This window comes from Opisthorchis viverrini (assembly GCF_000715545.1).
Source record: "Opisthorchis viverrini unplaced genomic scaffold opera_v5_96, whole genome shotgun sequence".
NCBI lineage: Eukaryota > Metazoa > Platyhelminthes > Trematoda > Opisthorchiida > Opisthorchiidae > Opisthorchis > Opisthorchis viverrini.
The window spans coordinates 778,681-802,199 of record NW_008751749.1 but is presented as its reverse complement, the minus strand read 5'-3'; the positions used below and the strand labels follow the sequence as shown (position 1 = coordinate 802,199).

Genomic DNA, 23,519 nt, shown 5'->3' with positions numbered 1-23,519 from the left:
TGCTGGCTGTTCTGAGCATTGGTTCGTTTTCCTAGTGTTCAGGCTGCATATTCGGACTGGCTTAAGTCACTCAGCCGTCATTTGACTGTCAGCGGGCGACAGAATTTGGTGGGATTCATCTTGTAGAATCTGTCCGGATCTAGAACCTCAAAATATCTCCCTCGCTTTGCCGGGTGTGGGTGGCCTAACCCAAAAATTCAGAGAAGGAAATATAGATGATTGACTCCCTGTGTTGCCACTTAACACAAGTAAGTCTGAACCCAAATTAAGCTATTGGTATTTATGAGTAGTTTAATTGTAGAAGGTAGGACCTAGCGGCCATTATGTGACCAGTGTGTGAAAATTACCTGACTAATTTTTTCACCCTGCCCTCTCTCGAGGTTGGTTGGCTTTTGACCTTCTGAAGTTGTACGACTTCTGCGAAATTCACTCATTCGTAGACAAATTCGGTTTCGCGCGAAACTTACCTGAAACCCAGCTGAATCGCTCTCGTTTGTGATGTTCCCAGGCAACTGAATGTGCTGTACCAGGCCGCCTCATGTTTCAGTCGCTACGATATTTGAAATATCGCGATACATGTATATTTGTAATGTACTACTCATAAGGTTGCTGAAAATCCATCGACAGCCCACGTTTCGGGGTAGGTTTCTAAGCCACTGCCCTATCGTAATGAATAAAACATAAGGCGGCCTGGTGCAGCACATTCAGTTGCCTGGAAATACCAAAACCGAGAGACTCAGCTGGGTTTCAGGTGGGTCTCTCGAAAAAAACAAATTTGTTTGCGAATCTGTGTACTTCGCTAACTTCATGCAATTTGGTTTCAAGTAGAACATAGGGTTGACGGAAACTCGGGGATTTCGCATACCTGATGAGCCCCAAGAAGGACAAAACCGGTCGTGGGCTGTCGACGAATTTCCAGCACCCTTATGAGGAATGCATTACGCATACCGTTGACGACATCTGTTTTCACGCTCCACAGTCAGCGAAAAGCAAGATGGGAGTCACAGACTGCAATGCAATACAATTTGTTGCCCGGGAATTTGAATAATCTTTATTCGTTGGGTGATAAATTCCATCATGATTCACTCGAAAAATTAACAACAGTAATGCTTTACTCAACAATCTAAAACAAAAGGGTTTAAAATAAGCGCAGCAAGCTTTCAGAACCACCATAAGCTATCGTATTTAAGACACATTGTCCAGCTTTCCTTTGTCTTAAACTTCTGGCCGAGATTTCCACAAAGTTCATAGGTCTATTCCTGAGTTTCATTTTGTTTCTTTTAAAAGAAGTCGCCAACTCACTTTCGAGTCCATGAAACTGAACAATCTCTTCGCTTGTATATTCCACGAGATCTCAAGCTTAACAGATCATCATCTGCGCAGCGCGGAACAGAACAGAAAACAGTTCTGTACATTCCACTCTTGTCCACCGATGGAAACCTCTAGCAATAGTGGGAAATTCGGTATCTGGAATTTACCTTCTTATAAGAGTGGCTCCCCAGTTGCACCTACTCATTCCTTAAACTGATATGACCTCCGAATCAAACAAAACTAGGTGCTCACCTTCATTTGGACTGACGTTCATTTGACTGACGTTCAAAACGCATCCAGAGTCCGGTATGAGGAACTACGACAAAATAAAGTATTGTAGCGCTTTTAGACGTCACCATCCTCTTATCTGGAACGGAGTTATGTGCAGCCTGGAATAAGCAGCCAAACAATACTACCGTTGTGACGGTGATACTACTGATGGGGAGGCATGCGAGTAGTATGTGTTGTTCGTGGAATTTCGCTTTGCGTCTTTTGAAAAGGGGAGATCTGTTGCGGAATTCGTGGAGTCACTTTGTAATTGTTGGTTGGATTCGAGAGAGAAATGATTGGAGTCAATGAAGAAGACGCGTTAAGGAGAAGATGAATGTCCAGTTTTTGTAAATAAGATGCACATTAGATTTTTGCTTCCCTGTCCAATGGTCTGTAACTGGTCACTTGGCATTTCCTTCACAGTTAGTAGTTTGTCTTGATGGACCACACAAGGAAGTGCAAAATTCAATATCCAAGTATAAAAGTTTTGTATAGCTAGGGCTGTTTGGAAGTGCCATTTTGGCATAAAAATCACCAACTTACAACTACAGTCCTTGTACTCCAATTGCAAATCCTGTATTCAGATATTCATCATTCACTGCCATGAGTGAATGAAACGGTGGGCTGCTTGGAAAGGAAAACAAAAGAATTCAAGCTTGTTACACCCACTGGGGCCATTTTCATTTTCTTGAAGGTATCAAATTGGACAGATAGCAGTCCTCATTTCTATCGGTTTAGACAAGCACTAGCTACCCAAATTCAGTAAGCCCAACACAGAGTTGGCGACTTCCCCCCGGGATTAGAATGGAAAACTGTCAATAAACGCTAAAAGAACTGTGAAATGCCATGAAAATATTTCTCTTTTATGTATAAAATCCACCTACTAGAAAAGATTGATTTTACCCAGACCGCTGAAATTGTTTTATGGTTGAAGCTGTCCAAGAATGGACCACACTTCTAAAGTAAACGGTTTACCCATTCACACGGAGTGGTCTCTGTGAATTGGACGACTGCCGCGCAATTACCTTTTTGAGTGCGACCACATGAGGGGAAAGTGATATCTTCTACAGCTTGCTCTCCACCTCAAAGTCATCTCCACCCTCTAAGTAAAACGCGAACACATATTAAACCATGGGTACACAACTTTCCCGGGAAATAGTGCTTTCGTGTCTGTAATAGTAGTAGTAGAAATAGTAGAAATGAATAAAAATACCTATCCCGCAAAACCCCAAAGCTGCAACCAAAAAGTTTCAAGCTACCTGACAGGGAAGTCCTGACTGGCGGTTCAATTGATCGTCACAACCAGGACAGTTACTGGGTCGTCGTTCGATGAGTCGGGCACCAACCAATCACATCGCTCAAGTGTGAACACGTTCGCCTGTTCAGACGTGATTGTTCAGATGCGTCCAACGTGCGTTGGTGGAGTAGTGGTTACACGCTCGCCTCGCATGTCAGATGTTCGGGGTTCAAACCCTGGCACGGCCATTGGATATGCACTGCTGATGAGCTCTAACAAGAGCAAAACTCGAGTCCAGTGCCTACCTTTGCTGTGGAGTCACCCGAATAGTTACGTCAGAACTGGAACACGGCCGTTCAAACGAGAGTGGTGTGGCTATGAACAAAAATGCCAATCCCGCAAAACCCAAAATTGTGACTAAAATACTCTTTTAGGACTGGTCTCCTAAAGGGGAGAGTGTATCATTCGGACACCCTTCAAAGAAGGTGGTAAAATCTTCACTACCGAGGGTCAGCGTATCCAGACTACTGGCGTTATAAAAGTTGAAAAGAAGTTGAACTTTTTTCGCAATAGTTGAATTTGGCTGAGCTAATCTCGTCGCACCTTGTTGCGAAATTAGGACTACTTTTTGGAGACAGCAGTGTAATATGTGCCCTTAAATATCACACGAAGTGCCGCAGTTTTGCAAGGTCCATCTCGTTTCGCAAGTCACACCCCCATTCGCAGAACACGGTAGACTTGACACTTCCTTTGGAGTTGTCTCTCTCTTGATCAACTATCCTCAGAAATCGTATCACCCAGGAATGACCGTTCTCGGTAGGACAACTGAGGCCTACCCCAGTGGTTGTGACAAAAGAAACTCCTTCACCGAAGCGGACACTCCTGCCCGTTAGATGCGTTCAGATCCGTGTCAGTGGAGTCAAACTTAGAGAACAAACATGCAAGGGTTTCGATTCAGAATTTAGAAAAATTCAGGAGTGACGCGTACCGCCAAGTTCACAGATAAACGGACCAATGGATTTGTGCCATGTTTCGTGCCATAAATGCTTAGGATCGACGAAGACATCCGCGACAGTCATCATGTAACTGTTATTCTTGAATGACACGTTAAATGTTCGGAAAATCAGCTCAGATTCTTTTCCTTCTTAAGTCGACAAAGGTCAGTAACTATAAAGCCAACGCTAAGAAACTAGATGGCACAGAAAGAATAGATGCCTCAGGTATTAAAGAAAGAAATAAAAACACATCAAGTTACTGATAGCTGATTTGACGATAAGAAAGACTGAGTTACATTCACACACTTTTGTGCAAAAAATGTGATTTTAGAATGCAACAATTGTTTAAAAATGTCCTGTACATCAAGAGTTTGTTGCCAAGATTCTGAAAAAGACCGAAATGCACCACTAGACACGTTTTTCCAAGAGGACAATGTCAAGAGTCCACTGAATAGGCTGTAGAACTAAATAAACACATGAAGGCTTGTCAGTAAATCATTGAGAAGCACGTGATCAATGTACCTGAAATCTAGAGTCACAGAATATGTGAAACCGAATGGCCCCTTGAAAAACACTGAAAGTGATGGGCAGCCTTGAGACATTCTGTTCATTCTAGGAGGCAAAGTGTATCCGTTCAGTGAGGTACTCATGCAGAATACTGGTGATGTCATTGTCGTTATCCAGATTGGAAGACGTTCCAGTAAGTGATCCCATTCGGGTCTCATAGGGGCTATTGCCTATTTGAGTGATTGGCTGGTGCACGCAATGAGGCCGAATTTGGTAGACCTGAGTCTCGGGAAAAACCTTTAATAGCTAATTCGAAGAATCGGAAAGTAACGCTAAAATGGAATATTGGTTCGGAATGACCCCGAGAAAAGTACAGGACCGGGAGCTAAATTCGGGACTGACCAGCCCTTATTCGGTCACAATTGATGGTTCATATTTACCGCAGTCGTAAACTTGCTTTCCAGAGTCGACTGGGTGAGAATTTCATGAGTCTAAAAACCAAACTAAGCAGCAAAAATATAAACAAACTTTTAAGTAGTCTGTAAAGTCTTCGCAGGGCCATGAAGCAACAATGAAAAAATGGGCTGACGAAAGTGAAGAAAAATAAATTTGTGGAAATGGCGTCAACAGGGTGCCGGATGTCCAATAGATTTTATGGGGGACCTGTACTGAAGATTTTCAGAGACTTTGTGGACTTTCAACAGCTCTATCTTGTATGCATGACAACACATTGGGCTAAATTTTGGCATTCACTGGATGATCACTTGTTGAACAATTTGATCTTTCTGAAAGTGTCAAGAAGACGAACCTGAGAGGTGGTTGAACTATCCAGCCGCAAAAGGAATACTGTCTGATATCATTGGCAGGATGGGAATTCTGTCGACGCTGAGGCAAACCTCATTCCTTAGAAATAAGTCCACTGAGCTGGCTTATCACTAAACGAGCGACATCCAGTGATTTTTCTAGTTGAGTCGAAGGCACAAAGCGATTTCAGACAAGTGCGAATAAAACACACAGATGAACCCGGAAACACGGCCACCTAAGCAAAGCTCATGTTTCAATAGGTGGAAATGAGATACCGGAAACGGCCACTTTTGCAGCTCCCATCAACGGTTACCTTGGATTAAACAGAATGATTGATCCATGATGACGATAGTCAGCATGATTTCATTCAGTTGCTTGCTTCTCCCCTGTGAATCTGTTGTTTTGACCCGAACTGCGTGTGCATGCAGGTGAACGTCCATCTCTAGCTACATAAATTTTTCTTCATTCCAGGTTCGGCGAGACAAAGTTGTGAAGGAGAAAGACTTGGTAGTGCAAGAAACCTCACATTCCGATATTATGCAACGACTAGTTCGTCGGTACTTGTTCAAAATGGAACGTGAGAATGACGCGGATGGTACGTTTCAAAGCAATATGTTGTCGGCTCTTCTTTTAACCCGATAAAACATTTGTCCTTATCCAGGTAGGGCCAAAGTGCGCAGTGGGCGAGATGGCTCAAGTGTTTAGAGCGCGAATTTACTGACCGGAAGGTCCATTGTTCGAAGTCTGCCTCTGCATCTCGACTTCCTTTGTCTAGGTTTGGGCAACCTGGCAATATCCCAGCCCTCGTGCTTCCTTCGGGTAGCATGGCAGCTAGGCACCGGGTCGGTGTTACAGCTGAACGATTCTTTTTAAACTGCGCAGCTATAATGTGTCTTCTCCGGTAACCCTTACCCAATAGTATTTGCGAAAAAGTTTGTATCCCAAAGGCATCAGAGACACATTAGTTGCTCCTTTCCGGCAGTGGAAGACGCATAAATCCCGAAAGCTAGACTGATCCGCTTGCCAAGCTGGAGTACCCTATATTCGGTGCACCCGCGCAACACTTGTCACATTATTTCAATGAGTGCTCAAAAATTAGGGAACGGGTGATTCTACGATAAAGTCTTTACCTGGAATCTCTTAGAAAAAAGGACAGGTGTAATTCAGCATGACTCCAATACTCGTCTCAGCTCAGTAGTGAAAGTAATCCGGGCATCTGAATAACCATATTCAAATTCCAATATGGCCTCAAGTGTGCAAAAATTTCCTTCATCAAAATGACATGAATTTTTTAAGGAGATTACGTTCCATAAATGGAGCTAGTCAATGCCGAGAAGCCTGGAAGAACTGCATAGCTTTTGCGTTCTGATTGGAAGTCATCAGCATTGAGCACCTCACGAAATCCTAGACCTCGATATCCCGTCTAGCAGTCTGATCAGTTACCCATACGGTCACGAATCAACCACGCTACTGATCAGCCACTGGAGACTCCCTCGAGTTTCGAGAGAGGCACAACACCGATACAGCCGTGCAGTGCTTCCCACTTTTCTAGAATAGACCACTTTTCCAGAATAGATCGCCTTCACTTACAGAACGATGCCAGGTGGTAAGTAAACAGTATTACTTGTAATCGGGTGCGGAACGAGTCCATATAGAACGAGTCACACCCACGTTGGGGGATCCTATAAGAATGCCACCTGAACGGTGGACGTTGCCTGGCTTGACAGGGTCATTGCAGAACCTTGGACAGAGCAGACAAATCCAGAAATGGATCTATCTACATCCAACTTTAATTTGTACTTACTCCGCTGAACCTGTGTGAATTTTTTTGTGAACTGCCTTTTTAATGCCCAGAATATTTAGTTTTCTGCTATTAGGAAAAGTCTCCTGGCCCACTGATGACAAATTTCATTTCGAAAACGGGTCTTGCATTTTTTTAAATATTGGAATGTAACCGTGAAACACATCGTTGTTACACAACCCAGACAGCGAACCTACTTTCATACAAAAATTAAATACACACCACCTGTCCGTGTGTTATTTTGTTGACTCCTGTCTCTGACTTAAATAGTTCCTCCAAACCCGGTTAATCCTTTATTCCATTAGAATTACTTAGCCCTAGCATGATTTATGTGATCGTTTATGCCATTTTACTGATATTGACTGTTCCAGTAGAAAACTTCGGGCTACAGTACTCCAGATTGATGTTTAGCACCTAAAACTCTCGGTAAATTAGGATTAAAAGTCAAATAAAGCATAACATTGCTTCCTGACCGATACCACTGTGAGTTCATCAGAATAGAACATACTGGAATCTCCAGGTTTGAGTTGATGTTTCTGACGACGCGTTTTTATTCGCCCATCATTAATTGATTGTTGGTCGATTCGGCGAGGTTGACAGTCGGATTGCAGATTGTGGACAGACCAACTGTCAAAAAGTACAATCGAGCAACTGGCCAGTGTTTTGAGTGCACACCAGGGAAGGTCTTGCCATCATTTTTTCACCAATAGGATGTTACCATTTCTGCTCCATACATCATATGAACTCATACGGTAGCTACGTAGTTTCCGTTTTACAAAATGCGGTAACGTTTAAACTGTTCCTTCGCCAATCCTGATTCATTAAGAGCCCCTCCTTGCATATCGTGAACTGCAGAATTTCATACCGCATTAACCATCCACCGTGTTCAATAATTGTGTGTAAAAATTATTCAATTATACTAAATGGACGATCGTAACTTTTGTATACTGACTTCACCATAGATTCGAAATGGGAATACTTAACAGAACAAATTTATATCCTTCATAATTTCGATGTAGAGGGGAAGAAAATGATTCGTCTTTTGGAACTGTAACGACATCTCTGAGGTGTTCCAGTGCGGGTTTCAGCGGAGGGAAGGTCTTCTTGCTGACTGGACTGGGCCACACCGTAGAGTATTCCAAGGGGGTGTGGACGATATTCCTCTCCAATTAGGATGATGTAGTCGGTCGAAAATAAGTAAGCATAATTGCCCATCACTAAGATCTCGTGTGACCCTGTACATTTCGATTCCATCAGTGAGTATAAGTGAGTGATGAGTTTGACCAGGCAAGACAACCACCGGTGAAGAGCAAGGTTTCCCCTCACGAATGCGACTCCTAAATAACGCGGAATCAGGTAATTACACTCACAGTGCGGGTATTTTGCCTCTGATCAATTGATGACCACTAATCAAACTCGAAAACACCTTCTCTAACAGTCAAACCAACAGCCCCTACCCTTACCGAATAAGACATGCAGAAATTCGAATACTTTCAGGTGGATTCTTACTCTGTTAACATTTCTGAGCATATCGCTCTTGATACTTTATTTGGTTTCTTAATTACTTTTTGAAATTTAGTTAGTGCATTCGGGCAACAGCATTTTTTCTTCAGATTTCCTCAGGCTATAATCTGTTAGATGACTGTCGTGAAATATATCCTCCCTCTTGTCTGCATGACTCAAAAAATGCATTTCCGTTTTATTCACTTATCGCCGAAAGAGGTTATCTATATATGATCGCCAGAAGCTGTACACAATAACGCCCGGTCGTAATCCATGAAGAGGATAGAATGTGATATGAATGTCGTATAAGGGTGGGAAGAAAAACAGAGCAGTTTTCCTATTTTGTTGATTGGAATGGCTCAGTGGTTAGAGCGCGAATTTACTGACCGGAAGATCCGTGTTTCGAACCCGACCTCTGCCTCTCGACATCCCCTCCCTAGATTTGGTCAAATTGACAGGATCTCAGCCCTAGTGTTTCCTTCGGGTGGCTTGGCAGCTGGACACTAAGAGGGTGCTACGGTTGAACGATTTCGTTACTTGGAATTCCTGAAACAATTTATGCAAAGTATACTGAGACGTCATGAAAACACAGTAGGTACAAATTCGGCCTCACGTTCAGATACACCTCGTCACTCGTCTTAAAGCGTGTTATGGTTAAAAGTTCGCCAACAGGTGCGCACTTATACAAAAACATGATTTTTCATCGACTGCGGTGCCCGCTTGAGACACACATTCAACGGAAAATGAACTAAAGTAATTTTACGCACATTCTTAAGAACAGAATCACAAAGAATAAGCTTCTGTCTCCCGAAACATGTAGTCAATGGAACAAAATACAACTTTATTCCCAAATTAGCTCAACAGTTCGATCTGACTGACGTTGTCCCTTATCAAGTAGTCAAACGGGAACAGAGAGTAGTATGCATATAGTCAATACATATTGCACCACAAATGACCCCGTTCAAAGTCACCGAAACTGTGTTCAGCTTGAGATGGGCGAAGCACCCAAGTGGTAATTCTTTCCAACCACTCTCAAACTCCTTTAACAACCTCCGCTTGCATACACAAAGCATCTGCGTATCGTTACGCACACCGCACAGAATCTTTCTTAAAATGTGCAGATTTTGTTGTCTATTGTGGCTAACTTCCCGAATCAATAGGATCGTTTCTATTTTCCAACGTTTTTATTTGATTTTATTATGCTATAAAGACTATCAGTAACTACAGTGAACCGGCGTTCGAATTTATCAGATTGCGAAGACATTCCTGTGCTCCAAGGGGTTAGACGAAGGGAGAAATAGTTCCGGAGCTACCGGAACATTTTCCATCTTCTTCATCCTCAGGCGCCTCAAGTGGATGCAAGAATTCCGGACAGAACCTACTGGATCAACTGGCATTCCACGATTATAAGGAATTAGTTAGGAATACTTTCAAAGTTCGACACGAAGTGATTCAGCCTGTAGTCAACATGAACAGCGTCGCTCACGGTTGTGAACTAATGCGCCGAACCAGTTGTTTCTTACTATTGGTTGGACGAACTTTTTAGCAATTCATAGACAATTCGAGCGAATTTTGAAGGAAAACCCGTGATTAAAGTAATTTCCGTCTATTAACTGTGTTAATCAATTCATCCAAATGTTCTCCTGAGCTACACTCATAAATCTGATGTACACTGAGTTGGCTTGTTTGACTGGACGATGAGTCACGAAACACTGCTGGGTTTCCGGAGTTGTTTCTGTATTGCATTAAGCACAAGTGCAGAAGGTGAAGCTCTCGGCGCAAAATTGGTCTGCAATATGTAGGCTGACAGTGGGAGTGCGTTGCGGTGGTAAACTTCAAAACCAAACGTTGTAGCAAATAATTCAACTGTCTGAATGCAACACGATCAATTCTTGGTCGGAAAGACACGTGAAAGTGTTAAGACAAAACAGGGATTCATCAATGTCAGGTTACTACCAAAAAATCACAACTCTCTGTCAAAGGAAGAGGAATTTCTGGTCCAAAGTTGCCAGACCACTGGAAACCTGCGCGTAGGAGAGTTTACGCTAGGTCGGGTATGATGTTGCAAGCAAGACCTTGACGCTTATGTAAATCCGAGGGAATACGACCAGTGGGCGAAAGTACAGGGGTCTGTCGAAAGCTATCATCTTGTCTAAACACGTCGATAGAACAGTGGTCACCCACAGCAGTTACCGGTCTATCGTCCGGGTACAGACATCCTCCGTAAATGCCTTCAAGATTTAGGGTACAGTCATGGAAGTGTTACCGAGAGCCATCCATTACCACCTCGTCAAAAACCCAGTGAATAATCTTACGGTATTTCACTAACCATACGGCTAATAGCTTCGTCACTTTCAGGAATGAACGAAGAAACTGTAAAATGGAAATAACTTGCCACAGACACAAGGACTGACATGTATCAAGCGAACCGATATGCATGCAGGTAAGCCATAAGGCATGTGAGTCTGCAGGGTTGGCCACTCCACCTTGTCTAGAAGGTATTGGAAATATTCGGTGTCCACCTGAAAGGCTTCGTTGTTTTGTAATGTCCACACAATCCGCCTCTCAGAGCTTTCCACATCTGTTTGGATAGCCGCCCTATAGTACTTCTGGTCCAGCGCCGGGTCTTCAGTGATCTAAAACAAAAGTCACACTCTTGCACTATTTTCTCCGCCCTTAACTTAACTTACTCTCCTACTGACCACAGACAAGTTGTCCTGGGATGCTAGTTTCGGACATTCGTTTCAAATGGTCAGACCCGCAAAGTTGGTTCGGACATTCGTTTCAAATGGTCAGACCCTCGGAGTTGTTCTCGCATAAAACTGCACTGCATTGTATTAATTTTTAGGTGTAAAAATGACTACCGTATTCGTGATTCGGTTTGTTCATTTGATCCGAGGGGTTTTGCGCGATTGACGTAGAGGATCCGAATAGGTTACCTGCAAATTCTCCAGGTAGCAATGAAGACATCACCACATCCGGATACACAGCAGCTTTGGTGCCAATGCACAACTGATGATTACTCCAGACGCATTTCTCAGGTCGACAAAACGCCTGGCGTAGTTTGTGAATCGAACGTTCTCTTCATTATCAAGTGCCAGTAACAAGGTTACGTTGCTCCGAGATGGCAGAAATCTGACCAGTATGCTATCTCACAATCGTTCGGCTGGACACTTGGCACTTCATGCCGAACTCCTCGTGTAAGGAGATAAAGGTAAATATTCATATTTGGGCTTAGAAGAGATTTCTCGTGGCCAAAAGCCTGATCAGTTATTTTGCCCATGCTCTTGTGTACAAAATGGGGCACAGTTGTCTACAAACGGCAGCATGTGGACAATGGACTGGCGCCGCAGTGTCTTACCGAATTGAACGAATGACAAACCGATCGGACAAGGAGGTGATGCCACCTTCGCACTGGCAAAACGTTCTTATGTGTGTGATTGTTATATAAAAGTTGAATAATTTTGGGGCTTCCGCTCACTATGATATCTTTTTTAAGTCATTCTATACAGTGCTCCGGTCTGAGTACGAGCTTCCGCTCCAAGATAACAGGATTTCATTAGCTCCACAAACACTTAAGGAGAGCAATTATTCCCTGATTTTTTTAGTCGAATTCCGCAAGCAGTTTACTAGGCGATGAATTCCGCGTTTATGCCGTATTTTCTTGCGGTGTAATTAGGCGTTTCTTAACACGGCCGATTGAAAATCATGAACTCTTAGTGTAGGCAGGTAGAGGTCAAGTGCTGTAGAAACATTCACCTATGGGCCAAAAGGAGATTGGTTTGTCGATTACGTAGTCACGTCCCATGACAGAATTGACAGTATGTGATGAGATGGTGGATGTAATTGTAGCATGCGGGATACCTGCTATTGTTGAATCCGCTGTTTAGGCATTTTAGAAATACATATTCCACAGGAATATGTACCGGCGTAGCAGTTGCCTATTATGAAACGCTTCGAAATGAGTAGATAACCATCTGAACGGTATAAAATCGATATAGCGCGTTCACATTGGTGAAACATTCCTGTGAAAGGGAATGTTAAATATAGGCTATGCATGTTTGCAATGAGAAGCGAGCTCAGCGTCATTAGAGTACCTTTAACTAAGCGGATGGTATGTGCACACAGAGCTTTCATCCCAACTTAAAATGCTCTGATGGGGTCTTCCCTCTAGAAAGAACAGAGTAAAAATGCACCCAAGTCCGTGTCCTCGAAGGTTAAGTGTGAAGATAGTATCACAATAACTCAAGGTCACACAAAAGAATTATCATACCGTGTAAATTGGTGGCCATCTACCACATCTAGAACCGGCCATTCAACCCCGCAAGTGGCCCAGAACATTGGGTGTTTGTGTCCGTTCCGGACCATTAAGAATTGAACCCTAGCCCAGCAGCTGCGCAGACAATCCAGAGGCGGAGATGTCAAACACCCAGTAAAGGAAGTTAGCAGAATTCCATCGGCTTTGTTACATTTGTTGCTGTTATTCTAGGGGCTGAATGTATTGCACGTTTCGTGCATACATTCCTTGCTGTCCGGTAAAGAATTCTTCTTGATAATAGCGATACAGTTAAACTGGAACAATTCACTACTTCTGGTTCTCCATAATGTATTTATTCCCTGAGGATATTGCACACGTCTGGTCTAGGTGTTTCTGATTTGCATTTGGGCCCCTGGATTTCTTAGATCTTTCAGTGTTTGGACGCATGTCAAGATGTCCTCTTGAATTGCGCTAGGTATCTGTAAGTCATATTCATCAGAACAATCGCGCTTGCCTTCCTGCTTCAGCCAACTTGAATCCACAACAAGTGCTCGGAGGGGCGCTCGCGTTCTGGCTTACCGGCCTGCGGAGTCTTGGTTGTATACAATGAGGTGTCGTTGTTCCATTATTGGGTGAACGCACGACGCGTCCCACATTGGAGCACATGCTTCTTATTGAGTGTTCGAATGGTGCACGCATCGTCATTAGCTTTGTGCCTTTGTCATTCATCAGTCCGATTGCAAATGGACCCAGTTTCTCCTCGCAGTTTCCCCATGTGTTACCTCCTTGGGAACCCAAATCGCCAAACAGAAAGTTAGAGGGGCTTTCAGGTGTATATCTGACCACATCTGACAACTGCTTGTAGACTTAGATCTTTTCTCCATCCGAGTGTGATACTGTGAATGCGTGCGTGTCAAAAAATGTGGCCAACCTTGCCCCGGAAAACCGGAATTGGATGGCACATTTCGGTTGATCTATCAGTACCTGATTCGTGTGTTCCACAACTGCTCAAACTCTACCGCACTACCGCCAATATTCTTGGGTCGTTCTGCTTTGGACAAGATACGACCTGAGCAATCCTCTTCTAGGCTTCTTAGATCAGTGAACGTAGGCCCGTCAAGTGGAGTAGAGTCTATCCCGCTCCACATTTTGAGTCGTACAAGACATCTTTTCCTTCTCTTTTTAGTCGGCGTTGTTTCGGAAACGCTCTAGCGTTCTGAGTGCCGAATGTGCTTAAGAAATGGACATGCATTTATCCCGACGCTTCAGAGATTGCAACAAAAGTGCTTGAGACCTGTCGTCACTGCGCGCAACGGGAGCTTTTGTGCAGCAAAAAACTTTGGATTTTTAAGCATATTTGGACTGTGATGGATGATGAACCGACGGTCAGTGTCAAGTGTCTGACAGACTCGACTTTTCGGGGAAGTTTACTTCGATGGAAGCCAACATCACTGCTTGCTGTCTGAAGGGAAAGCGTTACCTCCTCCGCACATCCATTGCGGCTAACAGGAAGTCTTTATCCGCAAGCTTTATCGTAGCACAATGCTGACCCTTCTTCGTTAAACTACTATCCTTTGGCATCCGCGGTCTGGATAAACCCCGTCACCAACCAGAGCGAGTCAAATGCAGCAAAGAGTAAAGGAAAACCTAAGGATTACTTTCACAAAGAGCGAATCACCCCAGTTTTAGTTCGGAACGTTCGGAACTTAAGAAAGCCGGCCAGTTGATCAAGCGATTGATGTCATTACGGAATTTGTTGCGCAGATATTCCAACACGAAGATGCCGGCCAGCGAATTTCTGCCTGATCCCTGATCATGTGTCGGTGTGATGAATAGTACACTCCATCCATGGGTTTTCTCGTAATATCTGTTCTGGCATAATACCACTCAATCAGGTGGGAGCACAGGAACGTCCTCGGAATCTGATAGATTCAAACTGATGGTCTTTATAGCAAAATAGAATCAAACAAAGAAGTTGGAAAATTGAAATGATCCTATTGATTCGGGGAGCCAGCCATAATAGACAACGAAATCTACACATTTTAAGAAAGATTCTGTGAGGTGTGCGTCTCCATACCGAGATGCTTTGTGTATGCAAGCGGAAGTTGTTAAAGGAGCTTGAGAGTAGTTAGAGAGAATTACCACTTGGGTGCTTCGCCCATCTCAAGCTGAACGTGGTCATTCGTGGTGCAATATGTTTCGACTATATGCATACTACTCCTTGTTCCCGTGTGACTACTTGATAAGGGACAACATCAATCAGATCGAACTGTTGAGCTGTTTTTGGATGAAAGCCGTGTTTTGTTCGCATCACTACATTATTTGGGAAACATAAGCTTATTCTTTGTGATTCTGTTCTTAAGAATGTGCGCACAATTACTTTAGTTCATTTTCCATTGAATGGGTGTCTCAAGGGGGCACTGCAGTCGATGAAAAATCATGTTTTTGTATGTGTTTCCGGTTAGCGAATTTTATGCACCTGTTGACTAACTTCGTAACCCTAATGGAAGCTTGATGAATCCGAACTTCTACCTCCAATTTTACTCATTATTTTATCATATCAAACTAGCACATATTTAGTAAGTTGCTCCGAAATTCCTAAACTGTGACATACTACACCAAACAATAGAACAATCAATTTTGCAAGAATTATCATGATGTGCCGCATTCGGTTTCCGAAACTCCCCCCTCTGTTTAAGCTTTGATTGACAGTATCTCGTATGTCTCGGTTCAGTCAGGGCTTGCGTAGTAAGCTTGCAAAATACTAATTTCTTTCACTGAAATTCACGCCTTTTTGAATTCATATCTCCTGTTTTCAATCAAGTTTCATACACGAAATACTTGTGTTGTTTAGTATTTTTCGCAAACATTCAAGACATCGTCTATTTTCGATACCAAATAATGGTAAATAATGTTCAGGTGTAACACCCTTTTGGTGCCCAGCTGCCATGCCACCCGAAGGAAACACGAGGGCTGAGATCCTATCAGTTTGGCCAAGCCTAGATAGGAGAAGTCGGGACGCACAGGTTGGGTTCGAACCACGGAACTTCGGATCAGTAATTTCGTGCTCTAACCAGTGAGCCATGGCTGATTCATGACTACTTGTTTTAGGCTGATTTCAATTTTTATGGAAGATACACTGAAGGATTAGAATGTCAGAATTATGCTTCAGAATACTGTCATTTGCTTGACACTCACATGGCCGGCAGATCAGAACAAGGAATCCGGTTGCTTTAAAAACAATTTTTTCAGCAGATGGACAGCTAGAATTTTGACATTTTTCATAGAAGTACCGGGAGATAATAATCTACTCAATTTGCTCATCAATTTGAGAGTCTGATTCTCCATAAAAGTACGCAAAAGTAGTAAAGCAGTTCGGTGAAGAAAACGCGGTTGCACTTGTGGATAAGGTCATTCGGAAAGAATTTGTCAGGTGAAAATACAGAGTAACATTTTTGTTTTCCAGTTCATTCCTAAATTACTCTGCTGTTTTGTTCTCAATAACTAGATACAGTCAATGAGCTGAAACTAAACCCAATGTGAAGCCTAGAATTAATCAATGCTTAAGTAACAAATTCGTGTTATGACCATCCCATGAATTCATTAGTCGCAACAGGTGACATGCGGCAACAGTGCTCTGCTCCCTGATCATTTTTGGCTCAATCCGTAAATTATTCAGCTGACTGATGTTTATGACCTTTATCAAACGCAATCTAGCCTACATGAAACCGCAAGCTACGTAAATCTAGATGATGTCGTTTGGTAGCCGGTTATTTCATATGTGGTTTTTATTAATACTTCAGAATGACCTCAGAGGTGTTCAGCACCCGGATTAACATAATTTCCCGCAAGCCTAACGACGAAGAGGGACCTCCGCCCTTGATATTTGTAGGATTCTTTGTCACCAGCGTGGGTTGAGACAACCTGAAAATGCGTCGCCTCTCAAACGCCATACGGTGACCGTAGACGGTGCAGAAACTCCGGTAATTCTGGCTGAAAGGCGGTCCAGTAACACTATTCCAATTCCAAGCAAATGCTACAAAGCAACTCCACAAGTTCCGTAATAAATCTCACTTTTTAAGAGCCACGAAGCGGATTTAGGAGAAGACATACTACTTGCATGTCCCATCAGTAGTATACACCGTTACACCACTGGTGTCTCAGTTAACAGTGAAATTCCCACCGCACCACTTCTTTCGTCGGTTTCCTACTGATTCGACTGTTTCCCAAGGTAAACGGGGCAACATGAGTGAAGCGGCCCATGAATATTTGACTAAAATAGTCATTCAATCTAGTAGTTTCACGAAACGTGGTCCTGCTTCCAACCAATGGGCTTGTTCGTTGGTCCTGCCGACTTCAGTCAGTTCGGGTCTTGAAGGGATCATTAGGCTTCATGTACTGCGGAAATGATCCCGAATTCTCACTCAGAAGATGGAGGCTCTATGTTAAAACACATTTAATGCTGAAGTATTCTGCAGTAAAAAGGGCTTATTCAGCGGTATTGCATTTCCCAGGCGACAGAGGCTAGCTAAACCATGATTGATCTTGCTAACTTTATTTAGCCATGATTGGGACTTTGTTCTGATAGTCTGATAACAAAAGGTGAAGATATTTGTACGTGGTGCTGCAATGTGCCAAAGAACTTCGGCGTGGACTAGCGACCTTATGTGAAAAAACGGATGAAAACTGAGGGAAATTAAACTTACTCTGAACAAATTTGGACTCTTTTGAGCATATGCAAGCTCATTGTTAAAAATTTACGTCTATTTGTAGCCTCCAAACTATGTGGAATGTTTTCTCGGGCTTACTAATTTAAATCTTTCAGTAGACGTTACTTATGTTGAAAACTTTTTCGCATAATTAATTGAAAGCTGGATGTTATAAATTAATCCTCCTAGGGGAATTCACCCCAAGGAAATACAACTGGCATTTTCTACGAATCAATGGCTTCGTGGTGATCGATGAATAGGCTTCTATGGATTCCAGTTGGGCTTCCCACAAAGGGTTTATACTTTTGCACATCATAAACCTAAACCAACCCCTCCCATATCCTCTCTCCCATGGAGGTCAGCCCATAACCACCGGGAGCCCCGGCGGAGAGCACCTTAGAAGGAGCATTCAGTCCCGATCCCAACGCTCTCAGTCTGTTAGTAACGCATAAACCATCAAGAACAAACGCGAAATTTCACAGAATCTCATTCGACTATCAGCTCTCATCACAATAATTGTGGATTTTATGAAGCAAATGCGTAAAGAATTGCAGACAAAAACAGCATGGCATGGTAATCGATTGATAAAGAGGGTTTATATCGGAGAGTTAGTATGACAATGCAAGACTGGAAGGTGGGGTCACATCGTTGTTCATGGGACGTGGATACGAAAGAGATGATAGAATGGCTGAGAATGAGAGCGGAAATGGACTTGATGTGCCGGGTTGGGTTGTGTGCTTGTGGTCATCAAACCAAGGCCCAGTTGAAAACCATAACCCTATGGATGCAGAGATTCACACCGTCTTTGTCCAACGCAGAGGTGACTTCCTAGTTTGGGCAAAAAAACAATCCGGGATGATTTTGGGGTTTTGCGGGATAGGTATGTTTGTTCACAGCCAGAACAGGAACACGACCGTTCAAACGAGAGTGGTGTGGCTATGAACAAAAATCCGGGATGATTCCCATGTGTCGCTGAATGACAACATCAGAAAGCGCTGGGTGATGGATGATGGGGTTCGGTGGTTTGTCCATTAATCGGACTGACCACCTACGAATGTTTCCAGATACTTGAAGTGACTGGTGCCACGTGGTCCTACCTACGCATTCCCTTCTCTATGTACAATGATGTAGGTGCACGCTGTTTAGATGTGAAGGAAAATGTCTGGCGCGCAAATGACGGCAGTATATTCGATGTTTAGTCTTTATATGTTCATTTTGTTCAGTTTTCAACTTAAAACTGATGTCTTTTTAGCTGGTAATGATAGCCCATAAACCTATTGGTTACGGTGCCCTTATTCTGTCGAATGGCCTGTCTACTCGTCCAATTCAACAGGGTAAAATGGCGTCCAGAATATCGTGTACGATTGGACTGAACAAATTCAGTAGATTAGAGGGCTACGTGACGGTGATAAACCCATCGTATGAAACTATATATAGTGCTCAACGTTTCTATTACGTGTTCTTCGCAATAATTCATTTTTCACCTCTGAATGGTAGCCTATTAGATTTCCTCCAAGTAGTGAGTGCCGAATAACCAAGCAATTGAGAATTAAGTACCGAACATCCGGCTGAATTTAAAAGAATCACACCTTTGTTTGCCTCTCCTAGCTGAAAAGTGTAAAGATCCTGTTTTCCTTCGCGCAGAGAATATGATGAAATCAAGTGCCGAGACTTCGATGGCAATGTACGGTGATATGCAACAGTCAGTGCAATATGCTGGTAAGCCCACGTAATACTGAGTTGAATGTTGTTCCTGGAAAGTGGGAATCAGACGTGACATGCATGTTCACAGCTAAGCAAGACGGAAATTTGCGTAACCATGTGTTTGCATAACTGTCTAACTCGGTGAGTGGACAGTCGATCAACCTGGACGAGTCTCCGACATTTCCTCGAAAAAATATTTCACTACTATTTGTTTGTAAGTAGCCCAAATAGAGCTCAAAAATGGAATCTTCGAGGGTCTGGCGACAAACTCAATGCAAGGTGTGAAGTAGTTGGAGGCTGAAATCAAAAGTAATAGAATTTTGATGTTAAAGACCATATTCGACTGATCAGGTCCCTGAACTCCGATAAGTGTTTCATCATTACTCCCCGTGTCACATTCCACGTGTCGTGTTTTCTCAGTTAAAAAAAACATGGACTATGTTCTAATCAGCATGTGCCTGCTCTCGAAATCTAGATTTGCATGAATTTCGCTTTTACATAAACCCTATACAGCATGTGATTGTATAATTTTTTCGCTTTTGTATATGCAACATGGTTGCGAAGATATCCCCATACCATACAGCCCTTAAAATTAAGTCTTTCTTTGGAAGAAACGCACTCCCCTTCGCCTGATCATTCCAACATCCGGCCTGCTTCCCCTTACAAGACATAGCTTCAGGGACAAAAATATATGTTGGAGGAAATGCTTTCAATCGGCCTCATTCAGCAGTATATTTTACATAATGTGTAATGGACAGTTCATCATTCAGTCCGTCTATGTTAGCCCGCATGGCAAACTTGTCGCAGGAGTGTGAAATGTCCATAAGGTCAACCAGACATTATCCAGACTTCAACGGCTAAAGGGTGAACAAAGGTCTGCCGAAGATCGACTTCCGTGACACGTAACCAATACTTGGAGAAAGAACGAGTTCACGGGGACAAATATGCCTAAACACCTAACTCAGACAAAAACACCAAACTACAACAGTTTGTTTAAATACACTCCAAGGTCATTCGCGGGCCACTGACAGAATATTCATTAAATCATTCAATACATCCTCTGAGTGTATTAGATTTTCACCTACCGGTTTTCCTCTAATCATACACAGGCAGAAAGACTGATTACCGGCCCACCCTTTCCTCACTGATGTCAATGGCATTCGCTGCACTCAAAGAGTTCAAAACGGTGCCTGGCATCTATATAACGGGATGCACTGTAAAGACAGCGTGATTCTCCCCTACCTAACAAAACCAAAGCAAAAAAACTGAGTACATCATTTGAGTTTGTTTGTCTTGCGACTTTACGGTTTCACAACGTCGATCTCACTTGACCCTAATTTTTCATCTGGAGCAACGCACTCTAAACCGCAGTCAACAGTGAATTCAGTGTATTGAATCGAAATAACTCATGGCAGTCGTCTCAAACTAACTAGGTGGAAAAATAATCGGTCCAGGAAAAATTAAATTCGATAATTAAACGGTAAAGGGATTGCGGATTTCTGATTTGCGGTTTTTGGCAAATGCCTCCCGCGGCAAATCTAATGAAGGTTGTAGATTGATGAACAGAAATTTGGTGGAGAATTAACGGACCAGTTAGTGCGAAAAACTACAAAGTAAGAATCATGCTCAATTGCTAAGTCCATGCATGGAGGCCAGCCATCCCTAATAACCGAACATCACATCGTTTGGACGAATGTGTCACGTGCAGGACACAGACCAAAAGAAGGTATGCTCTGATTGGTCAGAACGCCAGCCAATCCAGATCGAGCACCTTTAACTCGACGCATCCCGCCCCCTCACAGTGATTCTAGCACGGCCTTGTGAGACACCCTATGAATACGGTTGTAATAATTTTCCTGTCTCCATAAAGGGCTGTGTAGGGCTACCGTGCCTTTTGATATATCATAGTGGGCGGAGCAGGAAGCCAAAGGACCGATACAAAGTTGCACTGCTGTTCAGCAAGACACAACAGTCTAGTCTTAAGAGGCAAAATATACATAATATCTCTCATGGCTCCAGAATTGTATGCTGAAACCACCACGAGAATCGGATACTATCAGCAGAACTCAGTTAAAGTGTTCTGATTTCCGAAAATAAGTTTATCTTCCATTCCAATCAACTGGTATTCACATATGTCAACGAATATTGTTCATCCAGGATGCTGGTTCTTGGTGTAAATTTGTGTGTCCCTCACTTTCAGACAAAATGATGACGGTATTGTAACTATGGTGGAAAGCTTGTTACTAGTTCTCTGAGTTTCACTCAAATATATATCGGTATTTTCATGCCGGTGAGTAGCAAGTTGGGTCTCCATGACACTTGATCAGCAACAGTGTTATTTTTTAATCTTTTTGTCAATTCTATGGGAAAAAACACCAATCAACTAGACCGTTTTAGCCGACCAGATGGTATGCGTTACAACAACTGAAATCTCGGGGCATTTCGCTAGTTCGTCAAAACATTGTATTGAAACTCACCTGTTACGGACAATATGCAGATTAGAATGCAGCTGGTAGTGCACTTGTTTTCTGAGTTTGGTAATTTTGTTGCAACGAAATTTCCAAGCTCAATGAACGTTCAGCGACTGACACAAGCTTCCGATATTTAAAATTCCAAGAACTAAACACGATCACGGTTGGCTGGTGTGTACAAAGGTTTTATACTTGCAGACCAATCATTCAGCTGGATAAATGTTACCTGTGAAGAAAATCGATATTTCACATCGTCCACCACTGATGCGGAACCTCGGACAAATTCGTGTGTGAACCTTGTCCTCAGGTATTCAGTGCGTGAACTTACCGCATCCGGCAACGTGTCCCAAAGATAGGCAAAGTCGGGTACTCACTCCGATCCTTAGCTCGAACCCGCAAGCCTTTGATGCATAGTCCCCTCATAACAAAAGAAAACTAATAGCCTCTGGTGCATCTGAGTAAACAAAATGTGCTTTGAGTTCGTATTGCATGACTTTTTATCTACTCGTTTGGACAAACTTCATAAGACTCTCAAATTCCGTCTGTTCATGTTCTTATAAGTAACATACACGATTGGACGCCGACAAAAACAGTTCACAGAACTTTTACCCCTTGTTCACATGCGGTGCTGAAATCATCTTCGAAAAAACACGCTGACTTTTATGACTAATCAGTGTCAGATGTGGAGCATCAGCTGGGTTGTCCCTTGATTTGTACAGCTACAGGCGTTTACTGGGAATGATCTGGGAGATGGTCTGGATTCAGGCCGCTGTTTCTGTTGTTTTCTGGGCGCACTATGCGGATCCATCGCATATATATACGTTTGGAATATTAAGCATTGTAGTGAACGTCTGTGTAGCTTTTACATACTCAAACACAGAAAGTACCGCGTGGACTTTCCGCCACTTTGACTTCCTATTTCATGGATTCTCAGAGGGAAACATTTTTATCCAATTCCAGTGAAAACTGTACTGTTGTTGCTTCATCTTATAGTATCATTTTAAGATATGGGAGAATTTACCTCACATTTATTGTCGCTTCCTGGGAGACTGTATTCGTAATCGATGGTTTGGTCCGATTTGCACTTGAAATCCACTGACTGTATGCTGTGCACTGGATCATATCTATTCTTTCAACCAAACCCTAGACGCGGATGACAGTATCCCAACACCAGCAGTGCGGAGCTACATTTCACCAGATCAGCATTCCAGTCCTTCCAGCAATGTCGGTCTTCCAGGAGGGCAGCAAGCAAAAAGGAGCAAAAAGTTAACTTGCGGCTCTAGTAGACGTTACTCTTCGACCACCGGACAGCCGGGACTACCTCCAGGTATGATGTCAAACCTAAATCTACAACTCCCACAATTGGACAGTATACAACGTACACAGAAAATATTGGATATGCGCTTGCAAAATCTCCAGGTGGGTGAAATGTGATCATCATTTATGTATGATATTCAGAGATCTTCCATCATTGCGATCGCTTGCAACCTTGCCAAAAATTGACTTTAATCTATGGTGAGACCTCAAGAACCAGGGAAAAACAGCTGAAGTCATTTTGACGTGTATTAAAACGTATGTCACAAAAATCCTGTTCAGTAGCAGAACTCACAGCATTTCACAGTGTTGAAAACAATCGGCTAAAAAAACAAGTTTTGTAGACTGTTTCGTGGCAATCTTTGTCCTGACTGACGGGTCAATCGATCGCCCGAACCAGGACAGTTACTGGGTCGTCGTTCGATGAGTCGGGCAAAAATCAATCACATCGCTCAAGTGTGAACACGTTCGCCTGTTCAGACATGATTGTTCAGATGCGTCCAACGTGCGTTGGTGGAGTAGTGGTTACACGTTCGCCTCGTATGTCAGATGTCCGGAGTTCAAATTCCGGCACGGCCATTGGATATGCACTGCTGATGAGCTCTAATAAGAGCGAAACTCGAGTCCAGTGCTTC

General features: G+C 43.0%; 3 protein-coding genes across 3 annotated transcripts in view; 2 read left to right on the top strand and 1 right to left on the bottom strand.

The window, feature by feature from the left end:
• Positions 1 to 2,977: 2,977 nt before the first annotated feature.
• Positions 2,978 to 8,857, bottom strand: T265_05133 (hypothetical protein; the record flags this gene model as incomplete). Its single annotated transcript, XM_009170057.1, has 3 exons — positions 2,978 to 3,123; positions 5,713 to 6,031; positions 8,816 to 8,857. The coding sequence occupies 3 exons, from the start codon at positions 8,855 to 8,857 to the stop codon at positions 2,978 to 2,980; spliced, it is 507 nt and encodes a 168-aa protein (XP_009168321.1).
• Positions 8,858 to 19,044: 10,187 nt separating this feature from the next.
• T265_13690 (hypothetical protein) lies at positions 19,045 to 20,902 on the top strand (the record flags this gene model as incomplete). The annotated part of the gene is made up of 2 exons (XM_009170078.1): positions 19,045 to 19,114; positions 20,738 to 20,902. Coding segments are annotated over 2 exons (234 nt in total), but the record flags the coding sequence as incomplete, so codon positions are not given.
• Positions 20,903 to 21,789: 887 nt separating this feature from the next.
• T265_05132 (hypothetical protein) overlaps positions 21,790 to 23,519 on the top strand; it is a gene marked incomplete at both ends in the record, with an annotated part of 12,832 nt that continues 11,102 nt past the window's right edge. Inside the window, 3 exons of the mRNA XM_009170056.1 lie at positions 21,790 to 21,856; positions 22,718 to 22,993; positions 23,290 to 23,507. Of these exons, the coding sequence (XP_009168320.1) occupies positions 21,790 to 21,856; positions 22,718 to 22,993; positions 23,290 to 23,507 (561 nt within the window). The remainder of the gene's footprint in view (positions 21,857 to 22,717; positions 22,994 to 23,289; positions 23,508 to 23,519) is intronic.